Below are 21,865 nucleotides of genomic sequence, written 5' to 3'. Positions count from 1 at the left end.
AATTAATTTTTGGTCATATCCTTTAAGGATCTGTTCAGCTATACTTGATTTATATGAACATTAACAAAAGATTTATGTTACAAAAAGTCAACCCACTTTTGAGTTAGAACAGCTTCATTTTGAACATCAAATATGATGTTAAGAGAGCACTGTTTGACAGAACCAGCTTTTAAACTGTGGAAATATGAGGATTTGACTGCTGTCTGCTTAGCCTGGGATTGATCCTGTGCTGCATTTTTCTGCTGTGCTGTACCTGGCATTACCATTGGCGCCGTCTTGGAGCCTATATAAGTACGTTTGGTTTATTTATGCAATAGTTTAGGTGGTTACATATTGTTGCACTTTAAGTACTTGTTACTTCTAAAAATGTTTCCAGCTGATGCTTTAAAAGATGAAGGTAGCAGGAAACACAAGAAAGTTTACATCTTGCATTGATTTTAGTCTTGATCCATGGTTCAGGAGCTGATTTTCCCTATTCATACTGCTGTATGCATTTGGCACCATTGCTTTGCTATCAAAAGGCTTACTTGATTGCACTAACAAGTAGGAGTTAGATTTAAGCATATGCTTAAGGTGCTGTGGCTTCAGAGGGTTACTTGTTTCATCTAGAGTGTGTTCTTTGATTAGGTTTGCTTGTGATGATGATCCCTGTGTCAGACTAAGGCTTGATCCAAGATTTATTTTGCAAAAGAAACCGTTTGACTTTATGTGGTCACTGGAACTGTCCAAACTTTGAGTGCTGTTGATGCCTTCTCCAATGCATTGATTCTTCTATATTACAATACCAACTGCAGAATAGCCCTTAATTAGTGTGGTAACTTCGTTGAGAACAGAAGTGAATTGGTTTAGGCAGACAGAGGATTAGGACCTCTTAGATTTATGATCAGCTTGTGCTTCCCCGTTGTCCTAGTAGAGTGACAAATCTGGGAGAGAGCTTTTGGGAGAGAAGCTTACAGCAGAGGTAGCACTACAGGCTCTTTTTGTCTAGAAGTAGCTAATGGTGTGCTGAATGCCTGAGCAGTGATAGCCATTTCTGAATATATCTGTGCCAGAAGGAGCCCACAGATGCATTTGGGTGTGAGGCACTACTGCCATCAAGGAGGCTGAGCTATGTGCTATTGAAATTGTGTTAGAGGCATGGCAGTGTGATCTGAGCAAAAGCTGTAGCAGAAGAAGCAGAGACTTGGTCCAGTGCTCCAGATCTTCTGTAAGATGTGGAGAACTGAGCAGAGCTCAACAAATTGCTGATCATGGCACCACCAAAAAGGTAATGATAGTAGCTATTAAGTACCTATCAGAAGATGGACTCTTGTCCTACAGGCAGCTTTAAGAGAGAGCGAAAAGAAGTTGGAGGCTATTTAATTCCTCAGATTAATTAATATAGGGGCAGTTTTAGAGAGAGAGCAGTAACTGCCTCATAGTTGTTTGCTTTCATAGAGAATACTTTCTGGATTTTGGTTTCATGCAGGTGCAGACTCCCATGTGGTGATATTTATCTATAATAGATTACATGGAAGTATGGTGGAAGCAAATGTAACTTTGGGAAGGGTGTGCAGGTGTAGACTATTTTCATGGAAACTTAGATGTGTGGTAGTGATGAAGTTGGTAAAGGTGTGTCATTACCATATGTTGCCACAGGTAGCCTGCTGTGCAGCTGGAGAGAAATTGCGTCTTATGGTCTGAGAGGGAAGTACCCTATAAAGAAGCTGGAGAATTGGTTCGAGATTGGAAATAGTTTTGTACAGCAAAAGAAAAACTGCTGCTCTTCCCCAGGCCATAAAATTGGTGGTGGGCTGGGAACCTGCTGTGGAGTTGCAGCAAGGCAAATGACCCATGGTTGCTTGTTTAAGGATGACACTTTGTCACTGAAGTAACTTGATATTTTGCATTATATAAATACAGCTGTACTGCAGTTAATCCACATATTATTAATGTGATCTTTTTCTTCTGTATCCCAAGCAGTGCCCAACCTTTTCTGGGTAAGTTTGCACTTCAAAGGCTTCATCTGGTCCTGCTATTAATTGCTGTAGTGTTTTTGAACATACTAACAGTGTGCTGACTTACACCACCTGAGAATATAGCCCTAACTGTTCTCCTTATGACTAATTGCGATAAGTTTCCATCATGGTTTTGTGAAGAAACAAAAATAGTAGTGCATAAGAATCAGAAAACCATATTTAGGGGACAATATGATGATCCTCCAAAGGGCTGTTGTAATCTAGAGCTGCTTATTCTTTTGTTATTTAGGTATAACTAGTTTGGTATAGGTTTGGTCAGTGCTTCAGCTCAGTGAGAGACCTGCAGTTGAAAAGCTGTTCAATGTATGAGACTAATGTGCACTCAATTCCTTAGGGGCCTTCCATAAATTATTCTTAAGGAGAAAAACACTTTTTTACTTCCATAGATAATCAGTCCAATTGATTTGAATTTATTTTCTCAGTTTAATACTTTCCTACTTTGTTCTCAAATTTAAGCATAATTATTTTTTTACCTTGTACTTGAATAGTTTTTTTGTATCCTATGTTATCTGTATCAACATTGCAATTACTTAATCTTGTCAGGAGGTACTTACAAGTGTGGTCATGGCCTCATTCAGTGGGTAACTGAACAAAAAACTGAATACTTGGATCTGCAGCAAATTGATGTTTAAATCATAGTGTAAAGCACATAGATAAACATTTAGTATTAATCATTTGTTAAAATAAAATGCATTTTCAATTCTCAGTTGCTTCATATCAAAATGAAAAGATAATAAATGTCAAGATTTGATTTCCCATCCCTCTTATAAACTGTGTTGGTAGCATCAGTTTTCTAGTGGTGGCATCTTCTTGAGAGCAGGAGGGTCACACTGGGCAGTTGAGCAAAAGCTTTTGGTAACTGGATTTGAGTGGTTAGAGTTTGTGCTGGGTCTCAAAGGTGCTACCCTTCTCTGCACTGTTATTTCATGACTTTGTTTTTCCTCCCTCCTTCCCAGTTGGGAAATGATGTGTTAGAGGATATTTTAGGACTTATGGGAAGCTATACTTGCAACATATTCTTTTAGAACATGGTTCTGTTTGTGTTTTCCCTCTTTCTCTTTAGCAGGTACTTTAAGCAGAGGAAAGAAAGCAAGCTGCATACTTAAAATATTTAACAATTATACTGGCTTTATTTTGCTTGCTGTTGCAGCCATGATTTCTCCTGGGAACTTTTTAAATTTGGGAAGCTGATTTTCTAGTTCAGGAAAAGTAAAATATTCTGTGACCAGTTCCCTGAAAGCTGTTAGTATTTTGGGTCCTAAATATACTTCCAGAAGCAAAGGTCATGATTGTCTGCCCAAGTTTTAAGCATGTAGAAGATTACTTTATTACATAAAAACTGTGAGATCTAAATGTTTGTTCACATGGTGCTCATCACAATGAGACCTCTGTGTCTAGAAGGTGGTTTAGATACCATGGTGAAACTGTCACTTCATATCTTTCATTGTGTCTTTCTTCCTGTCATGATTTTAATTTTCTGTGTTGCATGGTGTTTTTAAAATTTGATTATTTTAACGTTTAAGTTTGCATAAAAGACTAACAATAACTCTTTTGTTTTGTAGGTGCTAAACCAAATGATCTTCAATTGATAATATCACTGTTAAGAATGGATGGAGATGAAAATAAGAAGAGAGATGATGTTGATGAGAATTTACAAGTTGAGTTGACAGAAGAATCCCTAGGAAATACATCAAGAGAAAATGCTGGATGTGACTCTTCATCTCAGGAGAAAACAAGGCTTACATCAGATGAAGTGTTCACGAACCTTGAAAAGAAAGAAAAAGAGAATGATACAAACAAAACAGCATTGTCAGAATCACCAAACCTGGATGTTATTGAAGCAGAGAAACCTGAAAATGTCTCCAGGAAAAGAAAGCTGAGTTCTTCAGAAGACGTGAAAGATACTGGAAGGAAAATGCAAAAAGTTTTAGCTGAAGAATCATGTGGTATGATAGCAGGAGCTGTAAAGAAGGAAGGAGTCACCAGTTGTCCTGATAATGACTTACTTAATTCAGATATCCTGTGCCTAGGTTATGATTTCAGATGTGCTTCTGATGATGCCGTATTGAAAATTCACAAGGAAAATGAACATTCACAAGACATGTCAACTGCTGTTTCTGATAAATTATATTCTTCAGAAGAAATCAGTGTTGTCTGTACAGCTGGAAACATAGACAAAAACCCTAAAGGCAAAATGAGTGATCAGTGTTTACCTTCCTGCTCTGATAAGGAAAAACATAAACAAGAAGGCGTCTCTAAACCATCCAAAGAGCAAACATACCCTCAGTGTAGTTGCATAGGTGAGTGTAGTTCAGCGTCGCATATGCATGTTAAGGGAGATTGTGAGAAATCCAAGATATTTTCTTGTGATCTTTGTGGTTTTCAGAGTGCTGAAGAGAGTCTTCTAAATTCTCATTTCCTTGGCAAGACTCACCTTCGACGCCAAAATCTTGCTGCACGGGGAGGATTTGTAAAGATATTGACAAAAAAATCCTTTAAAAACCAGCAATCTACTGCAACCAAGGAGAGGACTGTCAGGGCAAAACCTGGGACCAATAAATTAAGGACAAGAACTGCTGATGCAAAAGAATTAAGTGTTTGCAGTGCACTGAAAAGCTCAAAAGTAAGCTTGTCTAAACAAAATGATGCCAGTGAACTTGTTGAAATGATACCATCTTCAAATACCACTAACACTGAAAAAACAGATACTACGACAGAAGAAACATTGATTTCTTCTGGTACAGAAGGAAATAATAAAGTTCATACTGAAAAATTAGAAGTACCGGGACCATCAGAAAATATCTTGCAGAAAACAGAATCCTTTCCAACTACCAAAAAGCTACTGAAGAGTTTACACAGGACAAGGAGATTTGATAAACTGAAACACAAAAGAAATGTTTTCTTGTTAAGGTCTTCATTTGGACAGAATAGGTCTTCTAGATTAAAAAGGCAGGTTAGAAGAAGATACAGATTATTGGGGAATAGTAAGAGACCCAAATCTGAAACTCGGAAAGTACATGTGAAGCCTATCTCCAGCACACAGCTTAAACATGATGAATCAAGCCCTGTGTCACATACAGAACTAGAAACAGATGCTAAAAATAATTGTAATACTACTGCAGAAATGCAAGATCTTACAGAATATAAGCCAAATATCCCTTCGTCTAGCACTGCAGGTCCTAAAGATTCTGAAGTTAAACTTACTGCTGCTGATGGTGCTCTTCATACTTGCGTGGATTGTGGTCATGTTTTTCACAACCAAGAAAGTTTGGAAACCCATATTGCAAAGCTTCATACAAAAAGGATTCAGTTTCCTTGTCAGATGTGTAGCTATTCCTCTGGAGTCAGGGAAGACATGAAGCAACACTGTCAGGAGAGTAAACACCAGATGGGTGGTTGTAGCTTTAGTTGTCAACTCTGTTCATTTACCAGCTTGAATGTGGTCAGCCTTCAAAGCCATATGAGTGAAGTGCATAATATGTCTCATAGTTGTCCAATTTGCATTATTTTTTTTCAAATGGAAGAAGAGCTGATAAATCATAAAAAAAATGAGAAACATGATGGTTCATTATTTCAGCAAGCTATTTCATTGAGTAACAGTAATCAGACCTTGCAAGTGGTACCTTACAGTGACTCAGTATTGAACAATAACCAAAGACTTGCAAAGGAAATGGAACTGTCAATGCAAGCAAAAACTCCAGACTCTTCCTTCATAAATCATAGAAATGAACTAAAGCATTCTGTTCTGAATAAAACACAATTTCAATGTAAAAAGTGTTTTTATAAGACAAGATCTTCTACAGTTCTTACAAGGCACATAAAACTCCGACATGCACAAGAGTATCACTTCCTTTGCAAAGCATGTAATCTCTACTCGCTGAGCAAAGAAGGAATGGAGAAACATATCAAAAGAAGCAAGCATCTTGAAAATGCCAGGAAAAACAACATTGGACTGCGTTTTGAAGAATGTATTGTAAAGGTTTGTGTTGGTGTTGGTGGCATTAAATCAGTAGTGGATACTTCCACTGCTGGGAGTGGAAATACAGAGTTGGATAAAGAAATTATAGGTGTTTTATCCTCTTCTGTGGAAAATACATCGAGAAATAAGGAAATTCCACTTGAGCAAAGGATTGGTGAAAATGAATTGGTTTTAGCTGATGCATCTAGAGGAGGGAAACCTAAAGGTACTATTTCTAGGACATGTACCCATTGTGGCCTTTTGGCTTCCAGTGTTACAAATTTGACTGTTCACATCAGGCGAAAGCACAGTCATCAGTACAGCTATTTGTGTAAGGTTTGCAATTACTACACTGTCACCAAAGGAGATATGGAACGTCACTGTGCAACCAAAAAACACAAAAGCCGTGTTGAAATAGAAGGATGTGGAAAACAGAACTCGGAGATCATTGTTAGCCCTGAAGGAGGTAGTTTTGAATCCATGAGCAAGAAGATTAACAGCCCTATGATTGCCTTGCCTAAACATGTTGAGGATGGTGGCCAGTCATCAGATTTGGAAAATTCTGTCTTAGACAATCAGGAAGTTGAGCGAGGAGATGCTGAGTTAAAAGCTGCAAATGGCAGTAGGCTGCCAGATTTACAGCCTGGTAGGAATCCATTGAATATAAACCAGCACGTGCTGGAACCAGTGAGGGCTGCTCAAGACTGTGACCCAAGCTTCCAGAGAAGAGCCATGGGTGCAAACGACAACAAGTGTGTACACTGCAGCTTTGTTGCTCATTCTGCTGCTTCTTTAGAGCTGCACGTGAAGCGAAAACATACAAAACAATTTGAATACTACTGCATGGCTTGTGACTACTATGCTGTTACTCGCAGAGAGATGATAAGGCATGCAGCAACAGAGAAACACAAAATTAGAAGAGAATCTTACGTTTGTTCTTCTTCTGGGGAGGAAGTAAGTACAGCAAGTATCACTAAAGAAGGCACTGTTTTGCCTCAAGAGGAGCACCATCACAGTGCAGGAGAATCAAAAATTACTTTAGATGAAACAAAATGTGCCAATGATGCATCACAAGGTGATCATATGAATAAAAGCTTTTCTGAGCGTACTGCCTTAAATGAAAATACATCTCCAAGAATCTCTAAAGATGTCGATTCCCAAAATGCAGCAGGACACGAACTTGATAAAGAGTCTAAAAATGGAAGAGGAAACCCTTTTTGTGAAGGATTCCAGCAAGCTTCTCAGAAAGATACAGTTGTTGAATTTGTCAAGGAAGAAACAGACACTTGTGAGGTGCAGAAAAGTAAGCATGGTCAGGAGCTGCTCAACTCAGATGATGATTGCACTGCAGAAAGTCAAAATAGATCAGTCAACACAAACTTCAGTTCAGAAAAAGGTGTGAAGAGCATGGAAGAAAACAGTGAAAACCCAGAAGCAGAGTGTAGAGACAAAGACAGTCTCAAAAAAAAATCACTGAAGAAAAATAACCCACTTATGCTAAGTCTTCCAGAAACAAGTAGTGCAGTAGAGCAATCAAATTTTGCTAGAAACACTGGAGAAGCAGTACAAAATAGCCATAGTGTAGATGGTGACAGAAGTTTCAAAGAGGATCCTACTGGGGAGGAGGAAGAAGCCCTTATGGAAGCACAACATGAAGCTGAAGTAACTATAAATAACAATGTTTGGGAGGCAGATGGCTCAACAGCTGAGGGCATGCAAGAAAGTAGTAATGAGGCCTTAGGAACAGTTTTCAGTGCTGATGATAAAGGAAAGGCAATGCAAAACGTTGGCAAGTTTGATTCTTCTATAGTGAGGTTAAAAAGTCATCAAGATGGGGAGGCCACTGACCATTCTGCAGAAGGACAGATGTCAGGGATAATGAAAGCTAGTGAGCTCACAGTGACAGCAGACACTTCAACAAGTGGTGGGAAAAAGAAGAAGTCAGAAGGAATTTCCCTTGGGGAATCAACACGTATTCGCTGCGATGACTGTGGTTTTCTAGCAGATGGTTTGAGCGGACTAAATGTTCACATAGCCATGAAACATCCTTCAAAAGAAAAGCATTTTCATTGCTTACTCTGTGGAAAATCATTTTACACAGAAAGCAACCTTCACCAGCACTTGGCCAGTGCTGGGCACATGCGAAATGAGCAGGCGAGCGTGGAGGAGCTGCCCGAAGGAGGCGCAACCTTTAAGTGTCTGAAGTGCACAGAGCCCTTCGATTCAGAGCAGAGCTTGTTTCTCCACATCAAAGAGCAACATGAAGAGCTGCTGCGAGAAGTCAATAAATACATTGTTGAAGACACTGAGCAGATAAACAGGGAGAGGGAAGAGAACCAAGGCAATGTCTGCAAGTATTGTGGGAAGACGTGTAGAAGTAGCAATTCCATGGCCTTCCTAGCTCACATCCGTACCCACACAGGTATGGAAATGCTGTTGTTGCAAATGGTCTCTTTCAAACAGTGAATTATACCATTGTCTTTTTCTGCTTGTTAAGCCCTTTTATATTTCTTAGGAACTGGTATTTTTATTGCTTGATAAGCCCTTGATGAAATTCGAAGTTATCTAAAAGGGTATGAAAATACAGTGATCAAAGGGCAGAAATTGTAAAAACATTTCAAGTACAGTCACCCTTCTGCTTTTTGTTTCATATAGACAGATTTTCTTCCTTTTAATCTAAATTGTAACCATTCGTTGGTTCTTAAATAATGATGCAGTGGTGGTTTGAGAGATCAATTAGCTGTTCTTTCTAACTTTATCTTTTGTGCAGTTGTTTAGTATCCAAATTGTTTATTTCATTTCAATTAAGTGAAACTTTCAGCATTACATAATGTTTCAGAATAGATATTTGATATTACATCACTCCTAAATAAATGCCAATAAGACACAACAAGAGGTTTTTGTAGAAATAAGTTATAGCAGTTGGAATTGGTCAGCCTTTTTAAAAGGTGGTAGCAGTGCTGATGTGTTGCACAGGGATGTAGCATCTGATTTAGTTTCTGTGCTGATCACACTTTAAATTCATTTTTATGTTTAATTTTAAGTGGAAAATTTAAAAACATTTCTGTAGAAAAATGCATAAGCTGCAGTTCTAAATTTATGTAAAAATTCACTGCGATGTTTCTATAAACCTGCCATACATTCTTTATTTTAAATAGACAGCTTTTCTAAATCACTGAGCTCTGCTTAGACAAGTGGTGTCTCCATGGTTGAATTTATGAGTGGATTTGAATAATAAATTCACATTTCAATGAACATATTTTCATTAAAACTGTAAGGTTTATTTTACTGTACTTTTAAATAATGGCTTATTATGGAAGCTATAGTTTAAATTCATGCAGTATTTGAAACTTAGTGCATGGTTACAAGGAAGAGAACAAAAAGGTAAGAAAAAAGATGCATAAAATAATGGTAATTCCTGGCATAATCCTAAAAGAGTTTTGTAAGTTTTTTTTATGAAAAGGCAAGGGCGTGACTGGACAACAAATCCTAAAAATTAATCTTGGGGAACAGAGACATTGTATTTCAAACCTTTCAAAGTATTTTACTATAACTGCAATATTCATGTATACCAATAACTCACATACTTTATACTTTCAGCATTACTTCTGTCCTGTCAATAGTGTAGTTATCTGTATTGCTTCAGCTAATACCCAACTCGGAATGCAGTGTTAAGTCTTTAGAGGGATGCTCATGTTCACATGGTCAGAACAGCTGTATAAGCCCTTAATATGCCCTCTTACGGCAGATAAAACTGAATAAAACTAAGGGGGAGGATGCTAATGGAGCTCTCTTTAGAATTCTTTATGCAACTGTCTGGTCAAGACATGTTGCTTATAATTGATGTGTCCATTACTTGAATTCTCTTGTAATTATAGTCAATAAGTCTTGTAAATGTGTTAAAGCTCACTAAAAGCATACAAATTCAAGAACAGAGTAAGGCTAATAATTTAAAATAATCAATGTAGGCATTTCAGCACTTAATTTCCCTTGTGTGTTGATAGCTGATCATTCTTAATCCATTAAGATTTATTTAGTCGTTTACAATGCAAAATAGGTTTGCACTGGTCACTTGTGCCATTTGAAAATGTCCACCAGGTTAAGTGCAGAATGTAGTCCATTAGTCTTCCTTGACTATATGTATTAATTGCATTTAAAATCAAGTTAATGTGGATGTGAAAGTGAGGTAACTATCAATATATGACAAAGCAACCCTACTTACATAAGTTACATCATTGATTGTAACATTTAGTAAAAGTTAGTGTACTTTTTAACATCTTGTGTGTAGGTCTTATCATCGAGTATATTTTTACTGTGCTTTTGGATAGCACTAAATATGCAAAGCAGTGAAAGAATACATTTAATGTTGCAAGTAATTTTTTTGTGCAGAAGTATAGGAGGGTTACAGAACAGTTTTATCTGCCCTCTTTCTCATTGCAACTTTAAATTAAATGGTTTTCTTATGCTTTGCTTATTCACAGAAATAGTAATGTGGAGTCTTTTATTAATACTTATTGGAAAGAAGGCTTTCTCTTCCAATCTGTATTTTTCTGTTTCTGATTTTCTTCTTATAGAACCTTTTCTTCCTATCTGTGTCACAGTGGATGCAGTTTAATAACAAACTGTTTAGGTTATTTGGAGCGGTGGCAGAGGGAAATGACCTACTGCACCAACTGTATGTACACTTCTTGTAACATTGGTGAGGCAAAAGCCACTATCTCCAGCTTCTGACATGTTCCAGGGTAGCAACAGGTGCACAAGAGCACAGCCACACATTTTCCCATTTATTGTTCTGATTATATGCTTAAAAAAAAAAATCTTCCATCAGCATCTGGATGTGTATAAATAGGTTTATATACATGTGTATGCATGTGTAACCATCACCAACTCCTTTCCTTTTTTTTTATTGAGTAATCAGTGATGATTTGAGGTGGTGTAGGGAAGGGAAGAGAAAGTTGCATAAAAATACAACGAATAATTTCCATTAATAGAAAAATAATGTTTTAAAATACCATTAAATAATGTAGGAGATTTTCACATTGCAAATGAAAGGAAAGCATTGCTATAGAGGACCTAACAAGTAAATCCATCACAGGTTGACAGGTGAAAATGAGGAAGTGTAGAGAAAAATAAAAGGAGTAGTAGAGGTGGAAGACTTTTTAGTTTGCAATTGATGGAGGTCCCATAAACTTAATTAAAAATCAACATCTGAGGAAAAATCACCTGCAACCCTATAATCTTTGTTTCTTTTCTCATCAGACTTCTCAGTTAGTGACAGTTGTGCCCAGTGCAAGTATGCTGTATTACTCCCCATGTCCTAAACACAGGAGGAAATGGTATGATGACATTTCATGTGGTTCTGCTCACTTTGTATTGGGCTTGAGCTAGGAGCAAAGCAATGCCTATAGGTGCAGGTGACGTTGCGTTTGCCTGGCCTAAAGCTGTGCCAGTGAATTTTTTCTTACAACTTTGGGTCTTTACCGTCCTAATGTAAAGCAAGGATTATGGACTTGGGTCTTTTTTTACAAAACAGTAGAATGGTTTATGTCTGCCTGACCTGAACTCTTAAATTTAGTATTTTTTTTTCAGTTTGGTGTGGTGGTGTTGTTTTTTGTTGGTTTATTTTGTTGTTGTTGTTGTTCTGTTTTTCTTTTGTTTGTTATTGGTTGGTTGGTTTGGTGTTCTCCCAATTCTTAAGAGCCTTATTGTTTTCTGCTACCATAAGAAAATGTACATTTGTTTTCCATGCCTTAACTTGCGGGAAAAATAGTTTGGTAGACTTTTTGGCTTTTTTTGGCTGTTTTTTTTTTTTTTTTTTTTGGCATTTGGTTGAAATGATGATATAGTGAAAGTATTTTTCTCTTTTTTTTTCTGTGAACTTAAAGTCATACGTGAATCCAGTAGTATCACAGTTTAAAACAGTGTAAAAGAACCACTGAAGTTGGTGATAAGTATGGCTGAGAAATGGTTATATGTTTTACATTGTTTCAGACAGCTTTATGGCAAATACAATTTTTTTTTTTCTAAAAATTAATTTAAATCGTAGTCTAATGTCTTCATTTTTAGTATAAAATTTTGGGTTGTTCCATCCAAGAACATACTGGAACAAATTTGGCACCAGCAGCCTAAAAGGGAGATACACTGCTTTTGTTTCAGGTGATAAGTACTGACTGGAGCCTGCCAGCACTTGAATTTTCATGGAGTTTAAATGGAGATGTTAACAGATATTCAGCTCTGGATCTGAGAAAAAAAATCAAAAGCCCTCAAGGCCTCAGTGATTTTTGGATGAGAGCAGTCAACAGAATAATACATTTCTGTATTGTCAGCACACTGTAGTCACGATTGGTCTGAACTTGAGTTCTTCACAAAGGAGTCATGTAAATGGAAAACAGCAAAGGTCTTGTATGGAAGCCCTGTGGGACACCTGCAGTAACAGAATGAGGAACGAATTTACAATTTAATCAGTAGGACAGAAACTAAGGGAACAGAGGATAGAACCCACATGGTATTTGAATTCTATGAGAAAAAAGAGCAGTATAAACACCAATAGATTAAAAAAAAAAATCCTCTTCACTTGTGGCCTTGTTGTTATTAATTATCCAGCTAAAGATCACAAGTTAAAACATCAACTTTTAGTGGTCTTTTAATGTAAGGATAAGTTTTTATTTTTTTTTTTTTATTTGCGCTGGTCTCTTTGTAGAATGCAGTGTTGATTTGAAATGTCACCAAATTAATGATTAATTCAGTTTTATCAGGATCATTTAAATAAACTGGGGTTTTTTTCAGTGTGATGGATAGAATGTGATTGCTGTGAGCTGCAGTCTGAACCTGCTTTTGACATTTAAACATATAAAGCTGACTAGATATAACCATTGAGGTGCTAAATATATTTTACATCTACTTCCAGCAGTAGAAATGGAAGTATTAAGAGATCTGGTTTCATTGTCATTGAACTGTGAAATATTCAACCTTGTCTGCCTGTGCTTGGTACTGTTGACTTTTTTATTTCAGTTAGAAGATTAAAATTAAATGCTTCATTTTTCGTTAGCTTTTGGGAATTAAATTGAAATTTAGGACTCTAAAATTTTTTACTAAGATCCTCAATTTTACCAGTGGATTCTTGGAGGATATTCTGTTTTCAAGGGCAAAGTAAAAAGGTTCATTGATCAAATATGATATAGTGCAATATTTCTCTTATCAGAGCTCTTCATGTATATTTATTAAAGATCACATATTTTATATTATGCTTAACTGTATTGGAAGAAGTACTTCACAAAACATATACTAAACATAATATGGAGACTCTTTGACCATATTGTACTTACTTTTAACTGCAGTTCTCTGATTTTGATTTATTGATTTAAGGATTTAGTGGTCAGAAAATTGGAAAGTGCTTCTTGAATGATGTTGCTGTGTAATAACCTGGGGACTGACACTTGCCAAATTTAACTATGCCAGTAAAAAAGATAGGTTTTCCATCTTGAGAGATGATCACTATTAATTAAGATAGACAAATAATTTGACTTTTTGCTGAACTGATGTGGTACAAGAAATTGGTTGATGCTTTTTCCTTGGAGAAATAATTTCAGAGTTCTTTGGTCTGCTGCAGACATTTAATATTAAAGTTTTTTCTTGAAATAAATAATAGCCAAAATGTCAATACTTCTGGTTTGCAGAATAATCATAAATTCTTGACCATAAAACAGTCATAAAGGCATAATATTTTATCCACTGTATATTCATACATTGCATGCCATTACAATAGCTAGGTGATGAATCATTTGCTGTGTGTGACAGAACAAATCTGAAATACCAATGCTAATGTGAAATCTATTCAAAGTTGGAAGACTTGTAATATTATTTTACTTTAAAAATATTTGCTAAAAAAAAAGAACGTTTTGCAGGTTAAACCAATACCAGTCCACTTTAAGACCATTATCTAAGTTTTAGCATTTGGCCATTGGGAAAGGCATAGAACAACTTTTGCCATCTTGTTGAAACGTTAAGTATTGTATTTTCTGCTCATTTTAATATATTTTGTGGATTTTTAAGGGCACGAAAAAGAACAGATTAAAAGTTAAGAGAGTATTTTCTGTGATCTTTAACTTGAGGAAACTTTAATGAGTAATGTATAGAATATAATGTATAGAATATACTGTCTGTGTCCTGGAAGTTGTAAATTTATGTACAAGACACTTTTTTTATTAGGCAAAAATCTCAAACAGGTTAAATGTGGGATAGGTTTTAAAAAGGTTATTTTCTCCTCAGGAATTTTTATTTCTTTAACCATGGGTGATATTTTATTCTAATTCAGCTCATATCTTATGCTAAATTTTACTTAGGATCAAAGCCATTCAAGTGCAAGATATGCCACTTCGCAACAGCTCAGCTTGGAGATGCCAGAAACCATGTCAAGAGGCACCTTGGGATGAGGGAATACAAGTGTCATGTCTGTGGGTGAGTAAATTGAAACAGTCCCCAACATGGTTAACCAGGAGAAGAGCACAGAATATGCATTGTTTCAGAATTGAAAACTGTGATGTGAGCAAGAGTGGCTAAAATTATGCATGCATATCCTCCTTTCCATTGTTATGGTAAATTCCTTAAATACAGTTATGACATTCTTTTCCCACTTCTAATCCTGCACTGAAGATGAGCAATTTTATGGGCTACAAGGTCAATTTGAACCTGTAATCTGTAAATTGACTAAATTATAGGATGTTCATTCACATTGCCAAGGAGAAGTGTAAATTCCATTTAAAGACATAAAAAATATATAATATAGACTTTACTGTGTGGGGTTTTTTTCTTATGCTATACTGTTATAATTTTAGTACCATTAACAGATTTTGGGACTCCATTAGGGTTTTCATTCTTTATGAAAACAAAACAGAAGACAGATTTTTCAAACAAACGGATCTAAAATATTGCAGGCATAAGATTTTAAAATAAATTGAAGTCTTTTATGTGTTCTTGTGTTCCTGTTTGTTACCCAAAAATTCTTGTTTTTCTTTTAACAATCGTTATTTCCTTAGAAGGATCGTTCATAACGTTTAATTGTCCTTCAAATGTGTTGCATTTAATAGGAGGCATTGAGACTACTTAATGCAAAACTAATTAATTTAGCAGAAATGTTTAAAAGGTTTTAAAATGCCATGGCATATATGGTACATCATAGGACATTCAAAGTTGGATTTTAATACCCTAGTTCTGATTAAAAATATATTTTAATGTTATTATGCTGAAGAAATTAAATAATATATGCATCATATAAAAACATTTTACGCAAACCTATGTAGCCTGCTATAGCAGTCTTACGGCTAATGTGTAGAAGAGCACAGGTTCAATTAGATGGTGCTGTGCACACATGCATGGTGTGGTGTGAGGTTGGGGACAATATTCAGTAGGAGGAGGTTTTTTAACCTTAGTGTACCAATCTACTGCAGGACAAAGCGAGTTACACATTTTAGAAGACAAGTGAATCTTCAGCTGAAGATGTAGCGATTTTCACTGATTCATCTCTCTGTTTTTCTCATAATTTTGCATGTGTCATTATGAGATACTTTGGATGAGTTTACTCTCTTAAGAAAACTAATTGCTGACTTCTTGAAATAAGAAATAAAAATGTATGAGCCCAATTCTTATGTCCACTGTATATCAGTAGTAGAATAACTTGTGCTACTCCTTATTTTGAAGCATAGTTAAAATGAATGTGGTAGGGTATTTTATATTGTTTTAAAAATCTTATTTGCTGTTTGTGCTTTATCAATTGCCAAGAACTTGACATGGAAGGTAGTTAAAAACTACAGGTCCACAGAAGTATTCAGCAAAGGATAAACTCTCTTCCTTAGAAGTTGTCCACAAACTTGACATTGGTTGTTCGTTCAATTACCTTTTAACTTAAAGTACAAAATCATAATATTTAAATATTTCATTGTGAGAGGAAAAAAAAAATCAAACCAGCAAATACAGTATCTTTTACAAAAAAAGAAGAGAATTAAAATTATTAGGATTTGGCATGGTGCCTCATTTTTTTCTATCACTTCAGAATTGACATGTCTGACAGAACGTGTCTCAGAAATTGCACTATTCTCAGCTGGGATTAACAATAGTTATGCAAGATAGAGAGCAAACCATGTATGAATGATTTAAACTTTGGATTAAGTGGTAGTTACTTTCCTAAGCTGATTGCTTACTCTGTGTTGCTGGCATGTCGTACCTGGTAGCCAGGCAGGTACTTATTTTCCATTTTTGTGTATTGTTAATTTGAATCAACAACATGGAGCTGTGTTATTTAGATTTGGCAAAACAACTGGTGAAGAGACAGCGACCACAATACCCCATGCTTACAAAAATCTGATTTATATCTCTGTTTAAATAATCATGACATTTCACCTAATGTATGCAAAAAATGTATTTTAACCATCATATACTAGCATTGAGTTATTTGGAAAAGACATTTTTGCACTTTAGCTAACAATCCTGAAGAAGTGATCAGGATTTGAAGAAGGAATGACCAGAGCTGTTTGAACCATAGTCCATATAATGAATATGTCATCTTATATGTGGAAGAGGAGAAAAAAGAGTTAATAGCCTGTGCTGTATTTGTGCTCTTTTAATTGAAAGGACTGGGTAGCTTGTTGGTTAAAAAAATAAAGTAGCAACATAAAAAAAGATAAAATTGCCAGGATTGGCTATCGGATTAGTGGCACTATAGAGCATTGGTACATTAACATCACTGACAATGTCAATTCATTATCATTGATGGCTAAATAATCTTAGAAATGCTCAGTGGACCTATTAGTTCCTGAACATAAGCAGCTCATGCTGCATTTCTTCATTAGCTTTAATTGCTATAAATTTTACCTTTTTAAAAATCATGCTTTAAAAGGTGAAGTGATCTTTCAGGAACATTAACTCTGTAATTTTGTCACAAACAGAAGGTCCTGCACTATGTTTTCTTTTCTACAGTAGTTAATATTCTATCCTCTGACTTTTAGATTCTCAGTAATAAGCCCTCTGCTAGTTGTGAGGATAAATTGTGTTTCAAAAGCTTTTGAATCTGCTTGGGCACTTTTTAAAGGTGAAATGTCAGTGCAACATCATGGTGTGGTCTCAAAAATACCATCTTTTTTAAAGACAAATTATTTCAAAATTTTGGCAAAAAAAATGGCAAAAAAAAAAATCACCAGAAAACATATTTTTGCTGTTGTTTTAGGAAGATTTTGCTGCATCTCAATTTTCCAAATGATCCTCATATTTACATGCTATAAAGTACACAATATATAATTCAGCTAGTTGTTGAAAAAGGCAGTAATTTTGCTGTGTTGTTTTATTTTTTTTAATTGAAGTTCAGGGTTTGTTTTTCTTCAGCTGCACAGCAGAAAGTACGTGACAGAGAAATTGGACACTGCTAATGTTTTAACATTTGGAATAAACCGTCTGCTACTCATTGCCTTATCGCAGATGTGTGTTAATTGTTTTCTTGTCCATACCCATGGCTGTAAAATATATCCCATTATTTCAGGGGTAATGTCTATTTTCTGTGTGACTTTCTTTTGTTTTTGAAAGTCTGACTCTGAAATTGGCTGACACTCTGGGCTAGGTGAGCAAATCTTGGTTGCCCAGCATTTAAAATTTTTGTTTCATTTGCCTGGTGAAATGCTGTGAAAAGGCTTATCATGCACTTTTCAAATTTCATCCCTTAGGTAGGATATGAAAAATGCATTGTTCTGCAATTGAGATTTTGAACAGAATTTATAGGCAATGTTTGATTTAAAAATATGTCTGTTATTCCTTTGCCTTTTTCTTGCCTTTGCTTTTAGAAACAGAATTTTGGGGTATGTAGTTACATGTTTCAAATAAGAGTGGCTGCTTCCGTCTTTTTTTTTTTCTCTCTCCTTAATGATCACTTAAAAATCGATTGAAGAAGATGTGTATAAGGTAGGTTTGGATTGTTAGGAAAATGTTCAGTATTTAAAACGTGCATGTAAACATTTTTGCTACCTTCCTACAGATTAAAAGGGCATTTTTAGGAATGACTTTATTATGTTTATTACACATACAGTATTTAATGTATAGTAGTCAGGTGTTTTGAGAACAAAAGTAAGCCTTTCTAGACAGAAAGGAATTTGGAAGGGGGTCAGAAAGATTACTTTTTTTTCTGTATTTTGCTGGAGTAGTTATGTCTTGTAGTTTTTTGATGTGGTATTTTGTTTTTTGTTGTTTGTTTTTGTTGTTTTGTTTGTTTGGTTTTTTGGTGGCTGGAGGTATTAATCTTTATTTACTTTCTGCTCTTATAGTTCTTTATTTGCTTTGAAACTCCTTTTTTCAATTAATTCTGGAGATATCCTAGGATGTTCTGATAAATGTTCTGCTAAATTCAGTTATTTCTTAAAGCCTCAAATAAATAAGATTTGGGGACAGTTAGAGTGTTCCAAGCATGGAAGTAACCTCACTTCTGCTGCTGTTGTTAATGCTAAGAGTAATTCAGATATTCGTATAAAGTTCAGTATTTTCATTACACTGGTTGCTTGGAGAATGTCTAAACAAAACTACTCACCTGTATTGAGCATAGCGACTGATAGATCTTTGTTCTTGATAGATAAGGATGTGCTTTGACCAGCTGCATAAAAAAAAGAAAAATTGGCTGTACTCCTGTTTGTTGTTTCTGAAAAATGTTTCAGATTTTCAGATTTTTTTAACTGATTACTATTAATACAGGCTACTTTTTGTGAAAAGCTGCTCTTAAGATTGCCTTTAGCAAGCAAAAAAAAGACTTATTTGTAAATTTATTGGTAGGAGCAGGAAAAACATTATCTTTTCAAGGATGCCTTAACATACTGTAATGTAAATTAATTATTTATACTTGTGCAGTCTGGGAAATCTTAAATAGAAAGTTGCTACTCTAGTAAAACTATTTTTGTGTGGTATTACCTAGTTTTTGTGCATTAGAAGGGATCTCTGTGTAGATGATTATAATGTCACTTTCTGACCTTTGCAGCTTGAATAATTGTAAATCATTGCTTCATAACGTGTCAGAGAATGTCTGTACTAGGGAATTAAATGGCAGAATATAATAGACCAAATTATTGCCTGTCATGTTTTCAACAACACAGTTAGTATTTGAGTTACACTTAATCATTACGTGCATTAGCAACTTCATTGGAATCCAGCTTCAGGCTGAGCATGAAATACATTACATTATTTAAACCTCTAATGGTAGAAGTCATTTATTTGTGTTGAAGTGTACAACATGCAGAGTTTCATAAAGCAAGGAACACTTGAGAGCTTAATTTATCCAAATCAAAGTCTAAATGCAGATAAACACAAGTGGCAAAAATTAGTAATTTTTATAGTCTGGAAATATTTAAAAATACATGGTTGTGGGTAATTGTAGGCAGCAGGAATAAATTAAAATCACTATTTTTAGTCAGCTCTGAGAATTAAAACTTTTATATCTAAATAATCAATGCATCATGAAATTGCATTTTGAACGAACAATTAATTATACACATCATGTCTACAGATGTGTCCAAACAAAAAATATATGTTTGGTGCAGCTGTTTAGATCAGAGATAATTGCATGTGAAGTGAGTGTTCCAGATCCAGCTATTCTTAGTTTCTCTATCTGCATTTTGCCATTTGGTCCTATTGTATACTTGTGTCCATGTTTACTTTAGTAAAGAAAAATGAAGTGAACCCGCATAACAACTTTCCAAACTTGCATATGCTTAAAAAAATTACAAGAAAATGATAGAAAAATATATAACGTAACACATGTGTTACGCTATTTTGCCAATTTTTGTTCAGCTGTCTTAACATTTGAGATTTTGAACAGAAGCATTTTATTTTTGTTCAGCTGTCTTAACATTTTGTTAGATTTGCAAACCTGACCTTCAGTACATAGTCTCTCCTTTTACTATTTAAGAAAACTACTTGTAGTGGAAACAATTTACTTTTATTCAGAAAAGCTCCCATCACCTTTAAACAACTGGTACAGATCCCATGATGTGTTGTGCAAGACTGTCCTGGCCTGTAAGTCTGCCATGGAGTTGGCTGGTGGGGGACTTCTGTACAGGCAGTAGAAGGATTTCTCCTTTTGAGACTGCTGTTAACAATTGACACAGAACTACCAAGACCAGCTTTTCCTCTTAATAAAATGTGTTTTTAGCAATGTGTTTATGTTTGTATGCTAATTGAGATTATAATAATGATTTAGTTGTGCTTAGAGACAAGGTGTATAAAGGCCATACTTACATTGTATATTGTATTTGGAGATACAAAGAGTTGTGAAGAGTCCAGTTCAATGCACTTCCGGATGACAGCTACTGAGATGCATAGAGGTGTGGCACCTGTAACTGCTGCTTTTACAGACATGCATTTTTAATATTTTACATTATTGTAGATTGCTTTGACGTCCAAGAAGTGCACTTCTGCCAAGCCATAGGCACTTCAATCTGAACACATCCTCTGGCCACACAGGGTGGGTTTGAGCCCTTTCTGAGGATGCAGGCATTGTGACTACTGGGAAGGAGTCTGATGGTGCAAACATTGGTGTTTAACAGTGTTAAGGCAAGCAGCAGTCCTAAAGTTCAGTATCCCAACTGAAAAAGGGATATCTGTCCTTATCATCATGGTTTAGAAGGATTGGCCCAAAGATTGGGAAAGATACTGTTAAAAAATGCCATCACTTGTAGAACAACATGGCAAAAAAGTTAACTCTACTTTGGTGACCATGAGAAGAAGAGGATGAGAGCTGTTGGTGTGGGTAGTTGGTAGTGACAGGAAGACAGATTTGTTCGCTTAAAATTGTGGTTGGGTTGTTTTGTCAGTAGGCTGAAGTAGGATGGTTTGGATTTAGATCCAGAATTCAGAATGCTTGTATTTGTTTCATTTTTCATTTTAAACCTTTGTGTGTAGGAATTGCATCAAGCTTCTAATTCATCCATGATTTTCCCTGCTGCTTTTAACAACTTTACTTTGAAATATAACTGTCAATGATTGTCGCTTCCCTAGTAGTACAGGGTTTGGTAAAAGAATTGGGATGTTACCCAACAAGGTACAAAATAGATTCTGATTTACGTTTTATATCTTTAACTGGAAGTTGTTGGAATACCTTCAGTTTTAACCACAATTAATTTATAAGACTTGACTGTCTTCAAAGTCAATCTCTTGAGGCATCTTGGATTTTTTTTGTGTCCAGTTTTACTTGCCTCAAGTGTATTACTATAACATAGCTTCTTTGGTGGTTACTGCTCAATTCATTGGAACACCCCAGAATCCACATCTTCTGAAAACAGACTTAACTTTGTTTGTTTGGTGGTTTGTTTTTTTGGTTTTTTTTTTTTTGGGTTTTTTTTTTTTTTTTTCCCCAAGTGTTTTTTCAGTCTGTTTGTACTGTAATGACTGGAAATTGGTTTGCTGGGTTTAGTACATGCAGAATCAAGCCAATAGATTTTAAGCACTTCAGGGCAATTAATCTTACTTTCAGTGTTTATTACAACCCTGGGCACCTTCTTGAGACTCAGCAATTAGTTTACTAGGGTAGAACTGGTTTCTCTAGGAAATTTGTGTCCTGGTATATTAGTGTTACAGGTATCATCAAATCTGAATGGTAGCAATCAAAAGAACTGACCACCTTCTGATGTCATTTTAGTCTTTCTGGCTGTGGTGTGTTGCCTTTATCCTGTTTTTCTTCCTGTAATTTGCACTCACGTTAACCAGACAGATTATAGTAGTTACACTCCACACAGATGGAGAGAGAAAGCAAAATCTCTCTTTATGGCCTAAAGCCAAGGTAAATGCATGTCACAAATCTTTTGAACTGTGATGTGATTGTCAGCTGTCCCAGCATTGGGGTAGGTGTTTTAAATACAACAGACCTAAA

General features: G+C 35.6%; 1 protein-coding gene across 5 annotated transcripts in view; it reads left to right on the top strand.

Moving 5' to 3' along the window:
- The window catches only part of ZNF407 (zinc finger protein 407), a 333,913-nt gene that overhangs the window by 21,339 nt on the left and 290,709 nt on the right, over window positions 1-21,865 (top strand). For 4 of the 5 annotated variants that reach the window (XM_021530861.3, XM_085571856.1, XM_085571855.1 and 1 more), the window contains exons 2-3: window positions 3,581-8,398; window positions 14,319-14,433. In XM_021530861.3, the coding sequence (XP_021386536.2) occupies window positions 3,625-8,398; window positions 14,319-14,433 (4,889 nt within the window). In that variant the 5' untranslated portion in view covers window positions 3,581-3,624. Of the gene's footprint in view, window positions 1-1,962; window positions 1,980-3,580; window positions 8,399-14,318; window positions 14,434-21,865 lie in introns of all 5 variants that reach the window. The other variant, XM_085571854.1, reaches the window with a different exon arrangement.

Source organism: Lonchura striata, chromosome 2, assembly GCF_050655825.1.
Source record: "Lonchura striata isolate lonStrDom1 chromosome 2, ASM5065582v1, whole genome shotgun sequence".
Classification (NCBI taxonomy): domain Eukaryota; kingdom Metazoa; phylum Chordata; class Aves; order Passeriformes; family Estrildidae; genus Lonchura; species Lonchura striata.
Note: the sequence above shows the minus strand (reverse complement) of the source record. Positions and strands in the feature narration are given on the sequence as shown.